Source organism: Gymnoscopelus braueri (genome assembly GCF_963280865.1).
Source record: "Gymnoscopelus braueri genome assembly, chromosome: 7".
In the NCBI taxonomy this organism is placed as follows: Eukaryota; Metazoa; Chordata; class Actinopteri; order Myctophiformes; family Myctophidae; genus Gymnoscopelus; species Gymnoscopelus braueri.
The window spans coordinates 8,627,722-8,650,127 of record NC_137608.1 but is presented as its reverse complement, the minus strand read 5'-3'; the positions used below and the strand labels follow the sequence as shown (position 1 = coordinate 8,650,127).

Below are 22,406 nucleotides of genomic sequence, written 5' to 3'. Positions count from 1 at the left end.
TTTGCATACATTTTCAAAATTCTTTCAAAAATAGCAGATCTACAAGCTCAAAGTGCGGCAAAAAGTGACACGCTGTGAGCTTGAACATCTGCCATTTGTGAATAGCCAAAGTATCAAATATGGTTTAAGTGGTAAAAAGACTGATGCAAATGACACAGATCAAATATTATTATTTCACTACATTTTGTCCACCAGTTTCTCAAACAGAGCCAGATATCTCTCTGAGCGCTGTGTGGCTGCCCTTTCCCTCTCCTCTTCTCTTCTCAAGTCCTCCCTGTGCTTCTCCTCTTCTCTCTCGGACTGCTCTCGGAAGAAATCCAGCAAAACTTCATTTTTTTCTGGCTGGCTCTCCCTGGCTTCCTCTGTTTCTGATAGGCTAGAGGTCGCTAAGCGGACCACGCCACCTGAAGTGGCAGTGATATTGGATGCAACCACCAGGGGGGCATTAATTGAGTGCTGCCCCCCGAGAGCAGCATCCATCTGACTGTACCACTTCCAGGTGGCAGCTGTGGCATCACCGGGCTCTACCCCTTTCCCAGATGGTGGATCTTTATGCTCCTGGAAATAGGGTTCTAATTACTACACTGTGAAACTGACTATTCACATTCCCAAGTAACACTTTCACTCAAGGAATGCTGCGTCTTTGCAGATGTTCAGATTACCTTGTAGCGATCTTTGAGATTATTCCACTTCTTGCCTGCCTGTTTGCCTGTCATGGACAGGCCTGAAGTCTTAACAAATTCCCTGAGAAAACAACAATACTGACTCACTTCCTCTACAATAATAAGAAATCATTAAAGATGGACACTGCCCAAATCTGACACCAACCACTGCCCAGATATATAGGAAATGCTAGAAGCACTCAATACTCACTCCCATCCAGATTTAAACGTGTTTTTCTTCCCAGTGAAGTACCGGTCATTGGTCCCCCGCCAGGTAATGAGGGCCTGGGTTTCCACATCTGTCCCTTGAATAATATTGTAATGCTGTATGTTAGTTTAAATGCACATTGGTAGCAATTGTTCAATAATAATTACATGCAAATTTGATCAAAAGAACACAAAAGAGGCAGTTAAGTACCACTTTAAAGTTGGATACTAATAGGTTAAATGGACTAATTTACTAATAAAGTTGAACTATAAAGTTATGAATCCTAACTTTGCACTCAGTCAAACCAATTTGCCCAACTGAGACAAAAGACCAGTGGTCAAAGCAACAAAGTACATTTACTCAAGTACTGTACCGTGCAATCTTTAGGTATTTATACTTTACTTGAGTATTTCCAATTTCCAATACTTTTACTCCACTACTTCTACTCCAAATCTACTCCATTACAATTATTAGAAAACTTCAGTTACTAGTTACTTTGTAGATTTAGATTATTATTACAAAACATACATTAACCACTTGAGCCATATCTACATTTCGCCCATTAGAAAATAGCCGATCTACAAGCTCACTTATAGGACTTGTAGGGTCTGCTATTTTCAAAAGATTTCTAGACATTTTATACATTAGAAAACTTGTGAAATGGGACATTCTGCATAAGGATTACTTTCAACTTTTGGTATTTAAGTACATTTTTATACCAATACTTTTGTACTTTTACTCAAGTAATTTTTTAATTCCGGACTTTTGCTTGTAACAGAGTATTTCTACATTGCAGTATTGTTACTTTTACTCAAGTAAAAAATGTGAGTACTTTTTCCACAACTGATAAACAAATGCATATTTCTCTGGATGAAGTCCTCTTGCTTGGTGAAAAGTCTCGTTGACAGCTCAGTGCAGAATTAACTCCCTGGACGCATACCTTCAATTGAAGTAAAATAACGTTAATACTACTCGCATAAACACATATCAAACATTAGTCAGAGGCAGTTCTATCTCCCCAAAATTGGCTGAGACTATAGAAGTCCAATAAATATATCCACAACTAATTAGATCTCATTTGAACCACTACAAAGAAGACCCAGCTGAACCAGCGGACACTTTCAAAAGTACTGGCCGCAAATAAGGCTTCTTAGGCGGGGTACAGTGGTCTGACGGGCCGGTCATCTGCGGCCGGGTTAACAGCGGCTAGCCGGCTACACAAACGTCCGAAAGTTCGGTGCACAAATCAGCCACAGATTTGAAGTTAATTAACAACATTCAAGCCTAAAATAAATCTTAAAATTACATTCTGTGGCAAAACAAAAAAAGAATTCGGACATTTCTTACCGCGGTCCGTGTCCGCCATAATGGTCCTGTTTTTCAAGCGCTGGTGGTCCGGTGCGGTGTTGCATTCTGGGCAATCTGCTGTGAAAAGTCCTCAGCGAGTCTAGTCTGAAGCATGCTCGGTAAAGGGGGCGGATCCGGGCGGATCAAGTTCACATCCGGGTATTTGGTCTGTACTTGGGCAAATGCGAACTTAGGCCGTTTCTCAATACCCGAACTTGTCTGTACTCCCGTCCTCACGAACTCGTGATACGTCATCAGTCGCTGCCCAAGTACTGTTCCAATTCTAAGTTCGCATTTGCCCAAGTACAGACCAAATACCCGGATGTGAACTTGATCCGCCCGGATCCGCCCCCTTTACCGAGCATGCTTCAGACTAGACTCGCTGAGGACTTTTCACAGCAGATTGCCCAGAATGCAACACCGCACCGGACCACCAGCGCTTGAAAAACAGGACCACGGACCGCGGTAAGAAATGTCCGAATTCTTTTTTTGTTTTGCCACAGAATGTAATTTTAAGATTTATTTTAGGCTTGAATGTTGTTAATTAACTTCAAATCTGTGGCTGATTTGTGCACCGAACTTTCGGACGTTTGTGTAGCCGGCTAGCCGCTGTTAACCCGGCCGCAGATGACCGGCCCGTCAGACCACTGTACCCCGCCTAAGAAGCCTTATTTGCGGCCAGTACTTTTGAAAGTGTCCGCTGGTTCAGCTGGGTCTTCTTTGTAGTGGTTCAAATGAGATCTAATTAGTTGTGGATATATTTATTGGACTTCTATAGTCTCAGCCAATTTTGGGGAGATAGAACTGCCTCTGACTAATGTTTGATATGTGTTTATGCGAGTAGTATTAACGTTATTTTACTTCAATTGAAGGTATGCGTCCAGGGAGTTAATTCTGCACTGAGCTGTCAACGAGACTTTTCACCAAGCAAGAGGACTTCATCCAGAGAAATATGCATTTGTTTATCAGTTGTGGAAAAAGTACTCACATTTTTTACTTGAGTAAAAGTAACAATACTGCAATGTAGAAATACTCTGTTACAAGCAAAAGTCCGGAATAAAACAATTACTTGAGTAAAAGTACAAAAGTATTGGTATAAAAATGTACTTAAATACCAAAAGTTGAAAGTAATCCTTATGCAGAATGTCCCATTTCACAAGTTTTCTAATGTATAAAATGTCTAGAAATCTTTTGAAAATAGCAGACCTACAAGTCCTATAAGTGAGCTTGTAGATCGGCTATTTTCTAATGGGCGAAATGTAGATATGGCTCAAGTGGTTAATGTATGTTTTGTAATAATAATCTAAATCTACAAAGTAACTAGTAACTGAAGTTTTCTAATAATTGTAATGGAGTAGATTTGGAGTAGAAGTAGTGGAGTAGAAGTAAAAGTATTGGAAATTGGAAATACTCAAGTAAAGTATAAATACCTAAAGATTGCACGGTACAGTACTTGAGTAAATGTACTTTGTTGCTTTGACCACTGGTCTTTTGTCTCAGTTGGGCAAATTGGTTTGACTGAGTGCAAAGTTAGGATTCATAACTTTATAGTTCAACTTTATTAGTAAATTAGTCCATTTAACCTATTAGTATCCAACTTTAAAGTGGTACTTAACTGCCTCTTTTGTGTTCTTTTGATCAAATTTGCATGTAATTATTATTGAACAATTGCTACCAATGTGCATTTAAACTAACATACAGCATTACAATATTATTCAAGGGACAGATGTGGAAACCCAGGCCCTCATTACCTGGCGGGGGACCAATGACCGGTACTTCACTGGGAAGAAAAACACGTTTAAATCTGGATGGGAGTGAGTATTGAGTGCTTCTAGCATTTCCTATATATCTGGGCAGTGGTTGGTGTCAGATTTGGGCAGTGTCCATCTTTAATGATTTCTTATTATTGTAGTGGAAGTGAGTCAGTATTGTTGTTTTCTCAGGGAATTTGTTAAGACTTCAGGCCTGTCCATGACAGGCAAACAGGCAGGCAAGAAGTGGAATAATCTCAAAGATCGCTACAAGGTAATCTGAACATCTGCAAAGACGCAGCATTCCTTGAGTGAAAGTGTTACTTGGGAATGTGAATAGTCAGTTTCACAGTGTAGTAATTAGAACCCTATTTCCAGGAGCATAAAGATCCACCATCTGGGAAAGGGGTAGAGCCTGGTGATGCCACAGCTGCCACCTGGAAGTGGTACAGTCAGATGGATGCTGCTCTCGGGGGGCAGCACTCAATTAATGCCCCCCTGGTGGTTGCATCCAATATCACTGCCACTTCAGGTGGCGTGGTCCGCTTAGCGACCTCTAGCCTATCAGAAACAGAGGAAGCCAGGGAGAGCCAGCCAGAAAAAAATGAAGATTTGCTGGATTTCTTGCGAGAGCAGTCCGAGAGAGAAGAGGAGAGGCACAGGGAGGACTTGAGAAGAGAAGAGGAGAGGGAAAGGGCAGCCACACAGCGCTCAGAGAGATATCTGGCTCTGTTTGAGAAACTGGTGGACAAAATGTAGTGAAATAATCATATTTGCACTTTGAGCTTGTAGATCTGCTATTTTTGAAAGAATTTTGAAAATGTATGCAAATATTTGAACACATATACATTTTTAACTAAAATCTTTGCTTCTCGGGGTCCCTGGAACAAAAAAGTTGGAACGAAGTTTGAGCACCACTGATATAGCAACATACGTTTTTCAGAAAAGCCTCAGGTCTTAATGGATTAAGCTGTTCATCTGGGGACCCCCCCCCCCAAAAAAAAAACTACCCCCCTGGGTAGTGTACCGTTAATATGTAATATATGTTGTCTATTTTGTTCACTTCCCAGGGATTTGTTTCATTTGTCAATTGTTGTACAAGTAATTACATTTTAACACATTCTTGAAAGTAAATTATATTATTTAATTTGATTTACAACAAAACAGAAAAGACACCATTGCATGAAATTAATATAATACAACATATATATAAATATATATATATATATATATATATACACAACTATTTACAATCTAATTATATGAAATGAAATGATGCAACTTGTACTATGAATGCTTAGTCAACTTGACCGTTGGCCTCTGTACTTAGTCTGCTCTTTTTCCCTCTACAGCAATTCTTCGCGGTGTTGTGAGCTTATAGATCTGCTATTTTCGGCTATTGTTCGGAACAATAGCAGATCTATAAGCTTGTTCCCCATCAAACAAAGAGTTGGCGGACCCTCTTTAGTAACTCTAAGAACCCCCTAGAGGTTCCGGACCCCCTGTTGAACACCCCTGCTGTACACAAACCTTCCTCTGTCTGTAGATCAGGGGTCTTCAATGTTTTTCAGGCCAAGGACCCCTATAGCTGAGAGAGAGATGAAGCAGGGACCCCCTACTACATATGTTGCAGATTAAACCTTTTCATAGATTTCATAGATAGATCCATGGACTTGTTTGACAGCACTATCATTGTGTAGTGTTGTGCTAGATTCATGTTAATGTGTATTTTCATATATTTAACCACTTGAACCATCAATACTTAGTAAACTTGACCTTGCGCTCTGTACTTGGTCTGCTCCCCCCTACACCAAACCTCTCTGCTGAAAATAGCAGATCTGCTATTTCCGGCTAATGTTCCTCTCAGAATAGGGATGCTAGGGTTCAAGTGGATAATGTAAAAAAAAAGTTCACACAAAGATTTGGTGGACCCCCCTGTAGTAACTCTGAGGACCCCCTAGGGGTCCTGGACCACCGTTGAAGACCTCTGCTCTACATGTAATCATGGTCTCCCAGCCATGCATCCAGTTCATCAGGAGCACTGATTTCATCAGCAAGCCTCTCTCGGAGACCGTTCCCAGACAGTTCCCTCTCAGCGCCGTCTGCGCCATCCTCCTCAACTGGGCCCGGGCCATCCTCCTGCTCCTCCTCCTCGTCCAGGATATCCCCTGCTGCCTTGCAAATGTTGTGGAGTATTATATGCAGCATGCGGCGATCACCTTTGGGGCAAAGATGGGCCTGATCTCCAGGGCCCGAAGGAAGATCGAGCGCCACCGTGCCTTCAGCATCCCAAAGGTACGCTCTACGATGTTGCGTCCTTTGGTGTGGTGCCGGTTGTACCGTGCTTGAACTTGGCCTGTGAATTCAAATGTACTTTGTAAATCTATTGTGTATTTCAAAGTCACCAAAGTACTCTCTCTGTGTGTGTGTGTGTGTGTGTGTGTGTGTGTGTGTGTGTGTGTGTGTGTGTGTGTGTGTGTGTGTGTGTGTGTGTGTGTGTGTGTGTGTGTGTGTGTGTGTGTTTTCTTATGACACAGGAAGAGCGTTCTTACCTGCCAAAGGCTTGCGGTATGAGTCATAAGAGCCACAGGGTGCTGCAAGCACGGATAGCCTCCATCACCCAACAGGAAGTACCTTGCTGGTGGATACAGGGCCTGCTTGTAGAAGCGTGATCGCCGCATGACAAGGGCATCATGTACAGTACCTGGTTGGCCAATGTATGTTGAATGTTAATGTTAATGTTTTGAATAGCCAAAGAAATCTTAAAATGACAGTCTTAATCTGAATGTTTTAGAAAATGTTTGGATACAATTTGCATTGGCTATTGATTTCATGTTTTGTCCCAAAACATGCCTAGCATTACTTGAAATACGTGCAGCCTAATGTACAGGGTCCCCACAGTCATGAAATTCCCTGAAATATTTCATAATTAGAAAAAACCTTTTCCAGTCCTGGAAAAGGTTTTGAATTTATCAAGGGTCGTGGAAAAATATTTGGCTATGCATTGTTTTTGGCTATTGATTTTGTTGATAAAAAACATTTTCCAAAACATGTACATTACACAAAACATGTAACATAAGTTAGTTTTTCGCCAAACAGGCTGTGTGATTGCAGCCTAAATGTATATCGGACGTGACAAAAAGAACAGATTAAGAGAAGACTGCACAAGCCATTATCCCCAATGCAATCTTGCGCTCTCTCCCTCTCTAACCATGGAAGAGAGACGTTGCCTTGGAATAAAATTATATTTGATACACATATTTGAACACAAGCAGATTGCTTTAAATTATCGTATATTTTTTCTTGTCAGGAATCCAGTGGAGAGCCGCCCCACCCCGGCCGGGAGGAAAATGATGACCTGGAAAAGACCGGGGAAGCTTCCTCCCGCCCCCACCCTCCTGGCCGCGAGGAAGCTGAGGACCTGGAACAGACCGGCGAGGCTTCCTCCCGAAACAAATCCAGCATATCTTCATTTTTTTTTCTTAGGTTGTGGCTGGCTTTCCCTGGCTTCCTCTGCTTTCGAAGAAGGGCTAGAGGTCGCTAAGCGCACCACGCCACCTGCAGCTGTGGCACCACCGGGCTCTATCCCTTTGCCTGTTGGTGGGTCTTTATGCTCCTGAAAATAGGGTTCTAATTACTGCACCCCGGCCGGGAGGAAGCTGATGACCTGGAAAAGACCGGGGAAGCTTCCTCCCGGCCCCCCCCCCCTGCCCGCAATGAAGCTGAGGACCTGGAGAAGACCGGCGAGGCTTCGGCCAGGTAAAAGTGACCAAAATGAAAATGCACTGTGATATGTTAGCTTGTAGATCTGTTCTTTTTGTCAGGTGACACCTTTACTGTAGTCTATCTAGGCAGAGGCATTGATAGCACACATGTTTAAAGGTCAATACCACTTTGGTAGAGGCTAGGGTTGTGTAGTTAACGTGCCATGATGTAACTCCAAAGGTGGACAAGAAATCAAAAATAATCGCTCCAACACAGATACCCTGCAGCACCAGTGAGGGGAAAAGCTTTCTGTTGATGTAGGGGGGGACCATTCGGACGTGGCACCCGTCTATGGCACCGGCAGCATGGCGCAATACCGTTCCCAGACAAGTCCCTCTCAGTGCCATCCCCCACCCCCCTGGCCGCGAGGAAGCTGAGGACCTGGAACAGAGCGGCGAGGCTTCCTCCCGGCTCCACCCCCTGCCCACAAGGAAGCTCAGGACGTGGAGTAGACCGGCGAGGCTTCGGTGAGGTAAAAGTGACCAAAATTAAAATGCACCGTGATATGTTGTTAGCTTGTAGATCTGTTCTTTTTGTCACGTGACACCTTTACTGGAGTCTATTTAACGTGCCATGGTGGACAAGATTAAGAAATCACAAATAATCGCTCCATTGATTAGAAATTTATCATTCTAAATATGCTCCTCATTGACTTACATTGTACATAAACATTGACATTATTATTAGCACATAAACGAATGTAAACAACGCTGATTCAGACGATATAGAACATCACCAAACCCAGTACTGTTTTGTTTATTCTAATAAAAATGTTAACTTCCTGTTGGTTTTACTAGTTGAAGACTGCGGATTGCCGTCTTGTTGAGATGCCATGTTGGCCTGCCTCTCTAGTGTTGTAAGTTTATCTAACTAGGCAATTTTTGTATTGGATAATGCTTTGTGTTAGTAATTAGCCTAGACTTGACAGTTTTGTTCTTATTAAAAATAGTAAAATCAACAGGAAGTTTCGATTTGCACTAAAAATACAAACAGTACTGGCTTTGGTGATGTTCTATATTGTCTGAATCAGCTTTGTTCGTTTATGTGCTAAAAGAGTGACGCGTGACAAGGGCATCATGTACAGTACCTGGTTGGCCAATGTAAACAGGAACCTGCCATTCGCATCACAGATACCCTGCAGGACCAGTGAGGGGAAAAGCTTCCTGTTAATGTAGCACTTTTTTTGTGGCAGTCTAGGGGGGACGATTCGGACGTGGCAACCGTCGATGGCACCGGCAGCATGGCGGAATACCGGATGTCCAGCTAGCCAGCGAAACTCGGCCCCCACCTCCTCCATGTCCTCGGGTCTGGGGAAATGAATCACTCTGTGGAGGAGCTCTGTCATCATTTCCTCCAAAGACCTTGTGGACCGTCCTGCAGATGGTGGAGATTGGCATCCCGAAGGCGTCTCGTGTCATCCTGTAGGACGCCCCACAGGCCAGCCAGTAAAGTGTCACCAGCACCTCAATTTCATGGCTCCATCCGTGGTCCTTCTCCCGGGGCAGCATATGGATGAGCATGGTCACACTCAACCTGGATAGCCGTAGGGCTGGTTTTGTGTCGCCACCGGCGAAGTACAGGGGACTGAGGAAGGGGACATGCTCATTCAATTGCGCATAGCGCACTGTGGGTTGGTCCTGTAAAAAAAAGAACATCATGTCACAAAATGGCAGATATACAAGCTCATAGTGCGGCACTGTGCCACGCTATGAGCTTGTAGATCTGCATTTTTTTTGGGCGGTGAAACCGCCCCTATAAGTGAGATTTGGAAAAATGTACATTTTCCTGCGCTGTGATCTGGGCCCAGGAAATTAGTAGAATTATCCTGCGCTGTGATTGGCCAATCACAATCTATTCAGGACTGTGATTGGCCAGTGTCACATGACACATGTGCATAGCCCTATATAAGCAACCATAACTTGAAAAAAACCAAAAATTTGTTTTTTTCAAGTTATGGTTTCGTCCATCATAAAGAGTGTTTCAATAAATGTATTTATCTTTTGTACATGATTGGTTGACTCCATTCAGTATTGTTAGCTAGCAAGACACCGTCCACTTCACACAGGTATTTTTTTTTAAATCATTGCTTCTGTGGGGGTCCCTGGAATAAAACGTTTTGAGATGGGGGTCCGCGGCCAAATGTTTTCTAAATCCTAACAGTATGTTGTATAAGTGGTACTCCAACTTTGCCATGTCAAGGGCCCACAAAATGATATGTATTTAGCCGCGAACCCCCATCTCTAAATGTTGTTCCAGGGACCACCCAGAAGCACAGATCGGAGTTTAAAATGTTTGCTTTAAAACATATATATATATACAAGTTTTGTTGTGCACAAATCTTCCACGATTTTTCAAAAAAATATCAGATACAGTAGACCAGCTCATAGTGAGCTTGTATGTCTGCTATTTTTGAATAGCCAAAGAAATCTTAAAATGACACACAGATGCTTTCCCGGTCTTAATGGGTTAACTGAATTTTTTTAATGCTTGGATCTAATTTGCATTGTCTATTGTCCCAAAACATGTCTAGCATTACTTGAAATACGTGCCACCTAATGTACACAGGATGTCATGTGACAAAAATAGTAGATCTACAAGCTAACGCGTTGCGTCATACATTGTTGCCTTGTAGATCTGTTCCTTTTGTCACGTGACACCTTTGCTGGAGTCTATCTAGGCAGTGGCATTGATAGCACACATGTTTAAAGGGCAAGACCACTTTGGTAGGGGTTGGGGTTGTGTAGTTACCTTGCCATGATGTAACTCCAAAGGTAGTCAAGAAGAAAAAAAAATTGCTCCCTTGATTAGAAATTGATAATTCAAAATATGCTCCACATTGACTTACATTGTACAGTGAAACAGCTCTCAAAGTCACTCTTTTAGCACATAAAGAAACAAACTGATTCAGACAATGATCCAGATCCAGTCCGGGTTTTCTTCTTAATAAAAATAGTTAATCAACAGGAAGTTGATATTTTTATTTAAAAAAAAAAACAGTACTGTGTTTGGTGATCTATATTGTCTGAATCAGCCTTGTTAGTGCTAAAAGAGTGACTTTAAGAACTGTTTCACTGTACAGTGTCAATGAGGAGCATATTTTGAATTCTCAATTTCTAATCAATGGAGCAATTCTTTTTGATTTCTTGTCCACCTTGGACAGGTAACTACACAACCCAAACCTCTACCAAAGTAGAGGTTGGAACCCACTCCCACCTCACATCAAAGCCGCCCCCACTCTTGCCGTGTTCAAAACCCACCTTTTTAGACTCGCTTTCCCTGCTTAACCCAAACCAAATCTCACTTTCTTCCTCTAAGCCTTAGCCTTTTGTTTTTAGCCTTTTAACATCATCTTTTTCTCCTAATAAAATTGTTTTTAAACTGTTTTGTAAAGCGACTTTGGGTACTAGAAAAGCGCTATATACGTCTGATGTAGTATTATTATTATTATTATTATTAAAGTGATCTTGCCCTTTTAAGATTATTGCACCATTGCTATACGCCTGGAATTGGGGCTAAATACTTTGGAAAAGTTTTGAAAATATTGCTTATATTGGCATAACTGATTATTTTACTTTTTTTAAATCTCATAGTGATTTCACCATAACATCAAAATATCAAGGTCCATATCACCCAAACCTACATTATTACATTATTATGTAATGAAGACCAGAGTTGCAACTGTACTTGGACCTATTTCTGTCTACACCACATCTCTTGAATTGCTGAAATCTTGCAGAATTATCAGACCAGAAAGCCACTGTAGCCTTATATGAAATATAGTGCTTTTCACTAATGACGTGTCCCACAGTTTATATAAAGGTTTATGTTTCACCATACATAAAGCTAGCCTTCATAGACATGACTCATGGGATATTCTGGTTTTGACTAATGATATACAATGTCACACAGATGAGGTACAGTACAGGTACTTTATTCACACTTATTTGTGTTTTATTTATGCTTACCAAGTAAACTGTGAAGTCTAGGCTAACTAACACAAAGCATTATCCAATACAAAAAATTGCCTAGTTAGATAAACTTACAACACTAGAGAGGCAGGCCAACATGGCATCTCTCCTCTGCCTCCTCAGCTCCATCCTGGCTCTCCTTGCACGGATTCTCCTCCTCCACTGGGCAGCCTCCTCTTCAGCCTCTAAATGCAGCATGCCTACAGCCACAGCAGCAACTACAAGACGCTTCTGGTCCATTTTTGTCCCGTTCTCACTTTTAAAATGCTTGTCTTTCTTATAATATCAATATAATATCTAATAATAAAATACAGTGATTTTGTTTGAATATGATGGAATATGATTAAGGATTACTGTGATTATGGTAAGCTCACATTTCATATCACACACACTATACAGTAAGAACTCCTGTAAGTTATTAAAAGTAAAAAAAATAAAATAAATAAAACGTTTTTTAAGAAAAGTTTATTTTGAATTTTTTTTATGCATGGGCAGGGACCACCTGCAATACCTTTGCGGACCACCAGTGGTCCGCGGACCACCGGTTGAAAACCCCTGGATAGGCCTTCATATGCATATTTCTATACGCTTTTAAAAAAATATAACAGTAAATGGGATATTAACATGTATTTCTCTTTTGAAAACGAAAAGAGGCAGTGTTGTTTTATTTAAATTTTATTTTTTATAGAATGTTTTGTTGTAAACAGCACATTAAACTTATTTTATACTCCGTTGTACAAAAATAACGAGATGGTGACGTCATCGAGTACGCTGCCGTTCCAACTACCGTACTCCCGTTCTCCCGTCCTCCCGTCCTCGGAAGTACGCTGCCGTTCCAACTACCGTACTCCCGTCCTCCCGTCCTCCCGTACTCGGAAGTTCCTACTTCCGAGGCGAACTTGCAAGTCTGAACTTCCAAGGACGCAAGTCCATGCTTCCCAAGTTCGGGTATTGAGAAACGGCCCCAGAATTGGAACAGTACTTGGGCAGCGACTGATGACGTATCACGAGTTCGTGAGGACGGGAGTACAGACAAGTTCGGGTATTGAGAAACGGCCTCCGTATGTGCTCTAATAGAGACACACGGGGACTACAAATTTCACGCCCACTTTTGAGACAGCGCCGCTACTCGAGGTCCGTTAGAACGATGAACTGCAGCTGCCAATGCATTCCCTATGAGAGGATATGAGAATTAGCCTACTTTTAAAATTATCCTGCATTAACTGAAGACGATATTGATTTAAATAAAAATATGTTTCCAAATGTATGGAGTGTCTTTGTCAACATATCTTCTTGTTTTCTTAATAGTTGATGTGTTTCACATTTAATTTGCCACTTTAACGAGTTACCCATAATGTTAACACAGCAGAGGGTAGACAGCAGACGGGCATTTCAGTGACATCACTGTCTTTACCGTGCCGAGCGCCGACCAGTGGCGTACCCACTGTAGAGGCAGGAGAGGCGGTCGCCTGCCCAACTAAGATCTCGCCTCCCCTAAAAAAAAAAAATAACCCTAAAATGTGTCATTACGTGCTTAATGTCCTCAAAGTCACGCATCCAACAAGCTTTGAACTGAGCAGATTGGACCTTCTGTTCCAGAGATAATGACGAAACCCGAAAACCTCAAGGGATGCGTCCGTGACGTATATACCATGCGATCACTTAAACTCTAGATCTCCGATGCTAGCGATTTTGACATACTGATGGAGTATATTATAGTATATTGTGGGTAGTATATCGAGATGAAAGATATGGGACATTAAAAAGGACAAATTAAACAAATGGGACAGATTATTAGAACACAAAAAAAATCGCTACAGCCTCAGTAGTTAACCAGTGAAATGACGGTATTTTACAATGCCTCTCATAGAGATTGCATTGAGAGCTGCAGTTCATCGTTCTAACGGACCCCGAGTGTCAAAAGTGGGCGTGGATTTGTAGGCCTTCCGCTTCCGGCCGTGTGTCTCTATAGATCCAGTGGTGGTAAAAGTACTTAAAGGGGAAATCCACCCATTTTCAATATTTAACTATGTCATTAATATAGCATAAAGGAGTTGTGTGGAAATAAGAAAAAATTAAAAAAAAATTTAACATTGCAAAAAAAATTAACATTGCAAAAAAATTAACATTGCAAATTACACCATGATGAGTCATCACAGTGTAATTTGCAATGTTAATTTTTTTGCAATGTTAAATTTTTTTGCAATGTTAATTTTTTTTTTTATTTTTTCTTATTTCCACACAACTCCTTTATGCTATATTAATGACATAGTTAAATATTGAAAATGGGTGGATTTCCCCTTTAAATATTTGACTTATGTAAAAGTATCAATACTGCAATGTAGAAATACTCTGTTACAAGTAAAAGTCCAGAATTCAAAATTTACTTGAGTAAAAGTACAACAGTGTTGGTATCAAAATGTACTTAAAGTACCAAAAGTAAAAGTATCCATTATGCATTATGTCCTATTTCACAAGTTTTCAAATGCATAAATGTATACAAATCTTTAGAAAATAGCCAAGCTTACAGTTTTAATAAATAAATGCAATGAATTAATGAATTAATCAATATATAAATGAACTGCATTTATGCAGCGCCTTTTTAAAGGCGCTGGGATCTATCTGGATATATCTCATATCTGGGATAGCAACTCTTCTGCATTCAAAACGCTACTGCGCATGCTTCTTTCGTATAAAACGCTAGTGCGCCTGCTCTATTGGCTGTTGGAGGTAGAGGTACTTCCGGGGGCTTCATGCGAGGGTCCAAGGCTTATATTATACCTCTATGGTCCAAGGACCCCAATGGAAACAAGACCGCAAGGACTTTTTTGGACGGACCTTTTAGTCAAAGTATTATAAATGTAATTGTGCTGTTTACATTTTTTTGCCTAATAAAATATTCAATCAATCAATCACTCAATCAATCAAAAAGTGCATTACAATGTATTTCGCATTCACACACACGGACAGCAGAGTAAACCTTACCAACATGCTCAATGATGGAAAATAGAAGACATTTGAACGTTACAGTCATTTATTACTGAAACAAAGTTAAATCTATGCTTTGCTGCCATCTAGTGGACATTTGTATTGAGACTCACAGCTTTGATTGTGCACGTGGTGATGTTAAAGAGCAGAAGTTGAGTAATATTTTCTGGTTCATTTAAAACGCTTTTTGTTAAAAAGTTCAAGCTCTTTATTCTGATAGTAATTAATAGACATACAGTGTTTGTTCAGCTCTATATTACTTTATAACTCATACAATCTGTATGGTAGAGTATGTTAATACAATATAACTTGTAAAATTGTGGTGGTTGTATTTTGTCTCCCTGCTCTTCTATTGAGACATTTAGATTGTGTCAAAGGTCATATCTCACCTAGACACAGGATCTGACACGAATCAGCTGTCAGGGCATTCCATTTTGGTGGCAGAGTAATGCCTAGTTCTAATGCCTAGAGTAATGCCTAGTTCTAATGCCTAGAGTAATGCCTAGTTCTAATGCCTAGAGTAATGCCTAGTTCTAATGCCTAGATTAATGCCTAGCTAGTTCGCTCCCTCTGGTTGTGGCTGTGGGTGTCACACAGACACACACTTTGGAGAAGTAGTTCCACAGGTGAGGGCGCTGAGGGCACTGTCTCTTTGACTACCAATCGTTTGCTTAAACCTGTCTTCTACCCTGAGCCATCCCAGACTAGCAAAGTGTGTTGGAATTAGGTGGGTCATGGGCTTAAGGCTGAGAAGTAGTCGTATCAGTTTGTTTTGGGAGGTCTGAAGCTTTTTAGTTTTTAGAGATGTTGGAGAACCAAGAGGTGCAAGCATAATAAAATGGCATTGAATGAGGGCTCCAGTCTTGAAAGGGCTTTTGTTGACAAAAGAGGAAATCCTTCCCAAAAACGTGTTCTTTCATTGACTTTCTTGATCACACGTCAGTTTGTTGTCAAGAATACAGCCCAAACAGGTAACCTCTTCTTTGCTTGAGATTACTATATTGTCAACTCTGACCTTGAAATCATTACTCACTCAGAAACGTGTTGAAATGTCTCACACACTCTCTTTTCCTCCAGGCTAGCATGTTAGTTGACCAGCCACAGCCCTTCTTGTAGCTATTAATGTCAGCTGGTTATGGTAGAAATACTGAGTGAAAACCCAGCACCAAACACTAACCATCTTGTTTTTAACAGGGTTACACGCTCATAGAGCCTCACCCTGGCTCTTAATTCGGTGACCACATATCTGATTATAGAACAAATAACACTTAAACATCACTGTTTTCACATGTTTCTCTCACTCTCAGGCTGCCTCTCTTCCCCCGACCCCCCCCCCCCCAATGACATTGTGTCCATGAGCTTGGTACACAGGTAATTGTAACATGTATAATAAACCAGTCTGGAGAGCCTCATCGTTTAGCCAACTGGTTAGTGCTGCTGCCTGTGATGTCAGAGACCAGTGTTCAAATCCACATCTGCATGTTTGTCTTTGTTGCTAGGTTAAGAGTTTAAACATGAAAACGAATGAATATTGGGTTGTAAAATTCTCAAAGCTCATTTGTCCGGGTAACTCTGGATGGAGTCAACACAGGCTTACACGTTTATAGTCAAATGTTCTTCATATTCCCTTGTCTTGGGTGAAAACGTAGGCGGGCGTTCTTAAATGCCTAAACCTATCCTTAACCCCAACCTTAACCTCGCAAAAACCATGCCTAACCCTAGCCTTAACCTTAACCTCACAGAAACTATGCCTCAAAGCCACGCTCCACCTGGGAGAAACACCGGAAAAAGAGAGAGTCCGTCTGGCTGAGAGGGTCTGTCTGAGCGGCCTCTGTCCCGGGAGCTTTTTTCGTGTTCAGCACCCCGGACAGCTCCCTGGGCTTTTCCAGGGAGACCCTGCTGTAATTGGCCAGTAGTCACTGTGATTGACACTGTGATTGACACTGGCTGCTGTCTCCACCGTGACGATCATTAGCTGACAGTTTCCATTAGCCTATGACAATTATAACAAAAGAATATAGATGACAGTTGTCTCATGAAGAGAATATGGGAGCAGGAGTGTGCTCTTCCTGTGAATGAATCCTACCCTAAAGTTTAGGGTAGGATTCATTCACAGGAAGAGCACACTCCTGCTGGGTTTAGGGCCTAAACCCAGCCTGATGTAAGCCTGGAGGCTGATGCATGCTACTCCCCAAATATTTTTAACCATAAAACAACCATTACTCTTGTGAAGACCAGGAACATTATCCCTCACGATGTCTATTTTCTAATTGTCTAATTCTTTTTCTGTTTCTCTAGTTCTACTATACTTGTTTTTGGCCCTCACAGGTAACGCGCGCACACGCACACGCGCACACGCACACACGCACACGCACACGCACACGCACACGCACACGCACACACACACACACACACACACACACACACACACACACACACACACATACTGTCCTGGATGTCCTATAGGGGGCGCTCCTATGCTGGGAGGGTTGCACGGAGGTCACAGAGCAATGTGTAATGCTGGAATGCTGCCAACACACTAACCTCTTTAGATGTTTGGATGAAACTTCTCATGTAAAACTAAATAACCATAACTGTGTTTCACATGCCTTAAACAATACACTGTTTCTCTCTGTTCTAAGAGACTGAACCATGAAAGAGCTCTTGTTCAGAAGGGAGTAGAGACCGTCTGTCTCACTGATAAAAAATGTTCTTGTTAAACTATTTGATGAACTAAATATCCTCTTAAGTGCCACATTCAAGGATGGAGCCCACACAATGTGATTGTGCATTTCTGTGTAACATTTGATTCCACAGTCGTTTCAGTAGTTATACCACACTCATCTTTATTTATTCACTTTTATAGAAATATTGTTACTATTGTATATAATGTGGTTTGTCGCATGTTCCAGGTCCTAAGACCAAACGTACTTGTCAACACCTTCAGAAGACATTTTTAATAACTAGATCCAGGAACAGACTGAGAACAAAGGTCACCGGAATTCAACTTTAAGTATCTTTTTAATAGCCATTCTCTGCGGCCATGACTGCTGGCCTGGGGACATTCCTGTTCTCAAATTGAGTTCAGATTCAGGTTTAGTTTTGTCTGTCTGTGGGATGGGGAATGGCTGATTTAAGCAGTAAACCTAATTGGACTCTATAGCTAGAGCTAGGTGGTGCACACAGGGCCCCGAGTGTACTTGCCAGAAGGTTTGATTAGTGTGAACACTTGTACCGTACCCGGATCAACATCCGCACCCGTACTACCCGGGTCCACTTGGGAAAGGTGGTCATCAGTAACACTTAATGGATACTTGGGTATACGGTATGCATCTGGTGTGAAACCCAGACGCCAATTACTGAAGAAGACCATTCCAGGTGAAAACGCTGGTTTTCAATAGAATATCCTGCATTGTGGCTATGAGTGCAGCCTTTTCTTCACCTTTAGACTTTTAGGCTACTTTTAGCAGCACCTCAGCAATACTGGTGTGCGCCCGGCCTTCTCCTGTTTGTTTGCGTGAAACCCAAGCCAACAAAACACAGAAGCTCACTGCTATTTGAACTCTCTCTCTCTCTCTCCCTCCCCCGCCTCTCAGTGCCAAATGTGAAACACATTCGCAGAGTGAGATGGTGTCCTTCATGAGTCATTACAGGTCAGCAGCCACAGAGCATGGACTCAGAGGGAGCAGGAGGTGGTGTGTGTGTACACACACACACACACACACACACACGCACAATAAATAGAAGAATATGCGTCTCCGCCAGGGCAGGTAGCTTATTGTGGGCCAGCAATGTTTCACGGCAGTCAATCGGACACTGCTGTTCATGATGGAATATGAAAAATCAGACAGATTTTCATCTTGATCACATGACTATAGAAATAATGTGTACCATTTGCGTGATGTTTGGACAAAATTTGTACGAGTAATATCAAAACATGTCTATTTCTCGGTGCATCTCAGGTCCTTATATTAAATCCTCATTTCCTACACTTGTATCCTTTCCTTAGGCCCTCCAACTGAGCAAACATGTAGGAAACGAGAAGAGGAGAGAAAAAAGGAGTAACATTTCTTTTAGAGAAGTGGGACTTAATTTTCTATCATGCGATGCCCATTTCTGATGACAAGACAGGTGATAGGCTCCCTCCCTGATTGATGCTTGCTAATCCTATTTCCTATGTCCTTCGAACAGGCATCAGTTTGGGGTCTAAGACAAATGGCATGTAATTTGCAAATATGGTGAACAACAAAGGACCGGCAGCTCCCTTGTGGAATTCCATGTCTGTGAGATTATTGGAAAAATAGCTCTTCATCCCCCTTACAGCAGATAAAGAAAAACCATAACAAGACAGTTTGTCGAGCTGCAGAATGTGATCAATGATATTAAATGTGACACTAAAATCCAACAATACAGACCCCACTAGTCTCTTATTACCTAATTACATTAGACAGTCATCTATTAACTGTGTCAATGCTGTACATGTTGAAAGCTCATCTCTATAAGCATGTTGAGCAAGTCAGTATTTAATTGATTCTCAGAGAAGTATGATTGCATTTCAGTTTAACAAAAATTGGCAGAATGTCACAGGGGCTGTTAACCCCTGTGATGTTTGTTTTTGTATGTTTTGGTATTGGAATAACTTAAGCTTCCTTCCATACTTGTGGACCCCCCCCCCCCCCACACACACACACACACACACTTAAAGCTCTGATTAAAAATGTGAGTAATTGGTTTAGTTACCAGGTGTGCAGCGATCTTCAGTAACTTGTCGGATAGGTTATCCAGGCCAGCAGACTTCTCACTGTGTGTTGAAAGTATACGTTTTTCCACCTCCTCAGAGCTAATGGGTTTAAAAACTAAACACACAGAACTTGTTCTTCATCATTTTGTCTAATATAGAGGAAACACAATGTACTACATCATTACGAGACATATCATGTCTTAACCTGTCTACTTTACTGGTAAAGTATACTGAGCTATGGCATATGGCTTAGTAATAAAAGTCCCATCAACTTCAATGAAGGAGGAAGCCATATTAGAACTCTAAGACATTGTTAAACGTTTTCCACAGCAGTTTACTGTCCGTTTTTATTTCATTTATCCTTGTTTGATAATACAATGTATTTTTCTTTCTATTCATTTTTATCACGTTATTCCTTAATTTACAGTAGATCTGCCAGTCATCCAGACTGACAGATTCACTTTGTTTGCTTAGAAATATTTCTCAAAGCCATGCAGTTCTTAATTCCATTGTCAATCCACGGTGCTCTTACAGATTTAACAGTTTGTTGGAGCATGCTTGTCAGCTATTGACAAAAATAACTGCATAAACAAATTCAAAGTCAACTCTGGATTGTCCTCCACACCTAGTATTTTTTCCAGTTCTTCTAAAAATGAGCCCTCACTGAAGACTTTTGGAACAGCTTTTGGATGTTTTGCCTTTCTAGTAAAAGCCACTATGTTGTGGTCAGTGCACCCAAATGGAACTGAAATCACATTTGAGCATAGATCAGCTGCATTTGTGACAAAAGTATGATCAATACAGGTAGAGGAGATGCCAGTTATCGTTATTTGAGTTCTGGTTGGCTGGTTGACTAACTGACACTGTGTTAAATGACATGTACTGTATTTGCAATAGCATGGAGGGTTTTCTTAAGTGAGCATGTTGGAGAGATGATCCAGTTGGCAGTTGTTATTCATGTCTCCCATTATATACCATTGTTACTATCTGATGTTCTGTCCAACATTTCACACTGATTAAAGTACTGAGCATTGGAATTAGGTGGTCTATAACAGCAACAAATGAATATAGGTTCAATGTTAGGCCTTGTATTCCCTCCTCTTTACTGGAATATCATATGAAATATAAAAAGCCACACCACCACCATGAATATTTCTGTTGTTCCTATAGATATGATTAATATTATATCCATATACAGTTAATTCCTTATCACAAGTTTGATCTAAATGTGTCTTAGTATGTGAACATTGTTAGACATCAGCCGACTCTCAATTTCACTCGCTTTTTTGCGAAGACTGCAGATATTACTATGTGCAATCTTTAACCCCTTCTTAGGTAGACAGCAGTGTAGACCTCAGATAGGCCCTGGCTTGAGCAGGAGAGACCTCAGGTAGGCCCCAAACTGAATCCACCAGATATCACCTCTGGCAGTTGTTGATCCACAGCCACTTATTTGCCCAAGACCACTTAACTACTAATATCAATATATTAGAATATATATTGACAAAAAATATTTTTAAACTGTGGAAATGTCATAGATTTTTAGCAGCAGCAACAGCAGAGCATCCACCTGGTGCAGCAACAGGAAGTGAAGTGATATATTACATCAGTGCATTGGCTGGGAAGACAGCAGCAAAGCGGCCCTGTTGGGGAGCAGCACAGCCTGGCCATTGGGTGGTTGACCAAATTGTTTTTTTTTTGCTTGGTTTGGGTGGGGTATAGGCTTCGTTTGGGAATTCTTCCTGGTCTCAGTTTGGGATGACTGATTTAACCCATTAAGACCAGGAATTAATCTGAGCCATTTTTGAATTATTTGGCTATTCAAAAATAGCTGATCTACAAGCTCGTACCACGGCACCGAGTGCCACGCTACGATCTTTGAATATATGTATTTTTTCAGTGAACATTTTTAACTCAAATCTTTGCTTCTGGGGATTCTACAAATGTCTGCTAAAAACAGCAACGTATGTTGCTATAATATCAGTGGTTCTCAAACTTTTGTGAAAGACCCCCAAAATGATGTATTTGGCCGCGGACCCCCCATCTGAAAATATTTGGTTCCAGGGACCCCCCAGAAGCAAAGATTTGAGTAAAAATAATTTTGCCTTTAAAAATATATATTCAAAGATTTGCACAAATGTTCGAGATTTTTCAAAAATAGCAGATCTACAAGTTCTTAGCGCGGCGCTCTGTGCCGCGCTATGAGCTTGTAGATCTTCTATTTTTGAATAGCCAAAGAAATCTTAAAATGACAGAAATGATGCTTTCCCGGTCCTAAAGAAAAGAGTTAAGCAGTCACACGTGGCCTGATTCAAATTAATTTGGACTCAGCTTCACAGGATAATTCAGTCATCCCACAAACAGCCAGAGAGCCACTCTCTGGCCAGAACATAAAATCTGCTTTCCCCTGTAACAGTTGTTTAGTTTCCTTGTGGCTACAGTGTTACACTATTAGAACCTATTAGACCAAAGACATGCCAAGCAGCATGTGTCACTTGGAATTAAAGAACTGTTTGTGATCTGAAAGCCTTTTAGCTGTCATCGGGCCTGCATTGCAACTGAGCCTATTATAAGCACACATGGGTGAAAAGGTCAATTAGGGTGGTTTTTAATCCCACATTAAGGCGGATTTGCTGGTATAACAATACATGGCAAGCCTAAAATGTTTAGAATTATTTCAACTTTTACTTAAGATTACAGTCATGTTATTTTGAGGTATCTAAATTATCTAATGTACCTACTGTACTAACTTCATGAACCTATACGATACGATACGATAATACTTTATGGTCAGTTCACACTGAAATTTGTCTTGCGACCCAGCAGCCATGTATGCAACGATAAACAGTACACACATTTGACATGACACAAGAAAACAAAACAAAATACATACATAAAGACATACAAAGACAAGAGCAATGTCCACCCCTCAGCCTACCCCAAGCCTACAACTCCTGATTAAGCCTCAATGTCGTC

General features: G+C 41.1%; 1 protein-coding gene across 1 annotated transcript; it reads right to left on the bottom strand.

The window, feature by feature from the left end:
* Positions 1–8,926: 8,926 nt before the first annotated feature.
* Positions 8,927–11,947, bottom strand: LOC308088855 (uncharacterized protein; the record flags this gene model as incomplete). Its single annotated transcript, XM_080433442.1, has 2 exons — positions 11,777–11,947; positions 8,927–9,370 (listed from the first exon to the last, which is right to left on the bottom strand). Exons 1-2 carry the CDS (start codon positions 11,939–11,941, stop codon positions 8,927–8,929), a joined length of 609 nt encoding a protein of 202 aa, XP_080289568.1. The 5' UTR covers positions 11,942–11,947.
* Between the last annotated feature and the right edge of the window lie 10,459 nt (positions 11,948–22,406).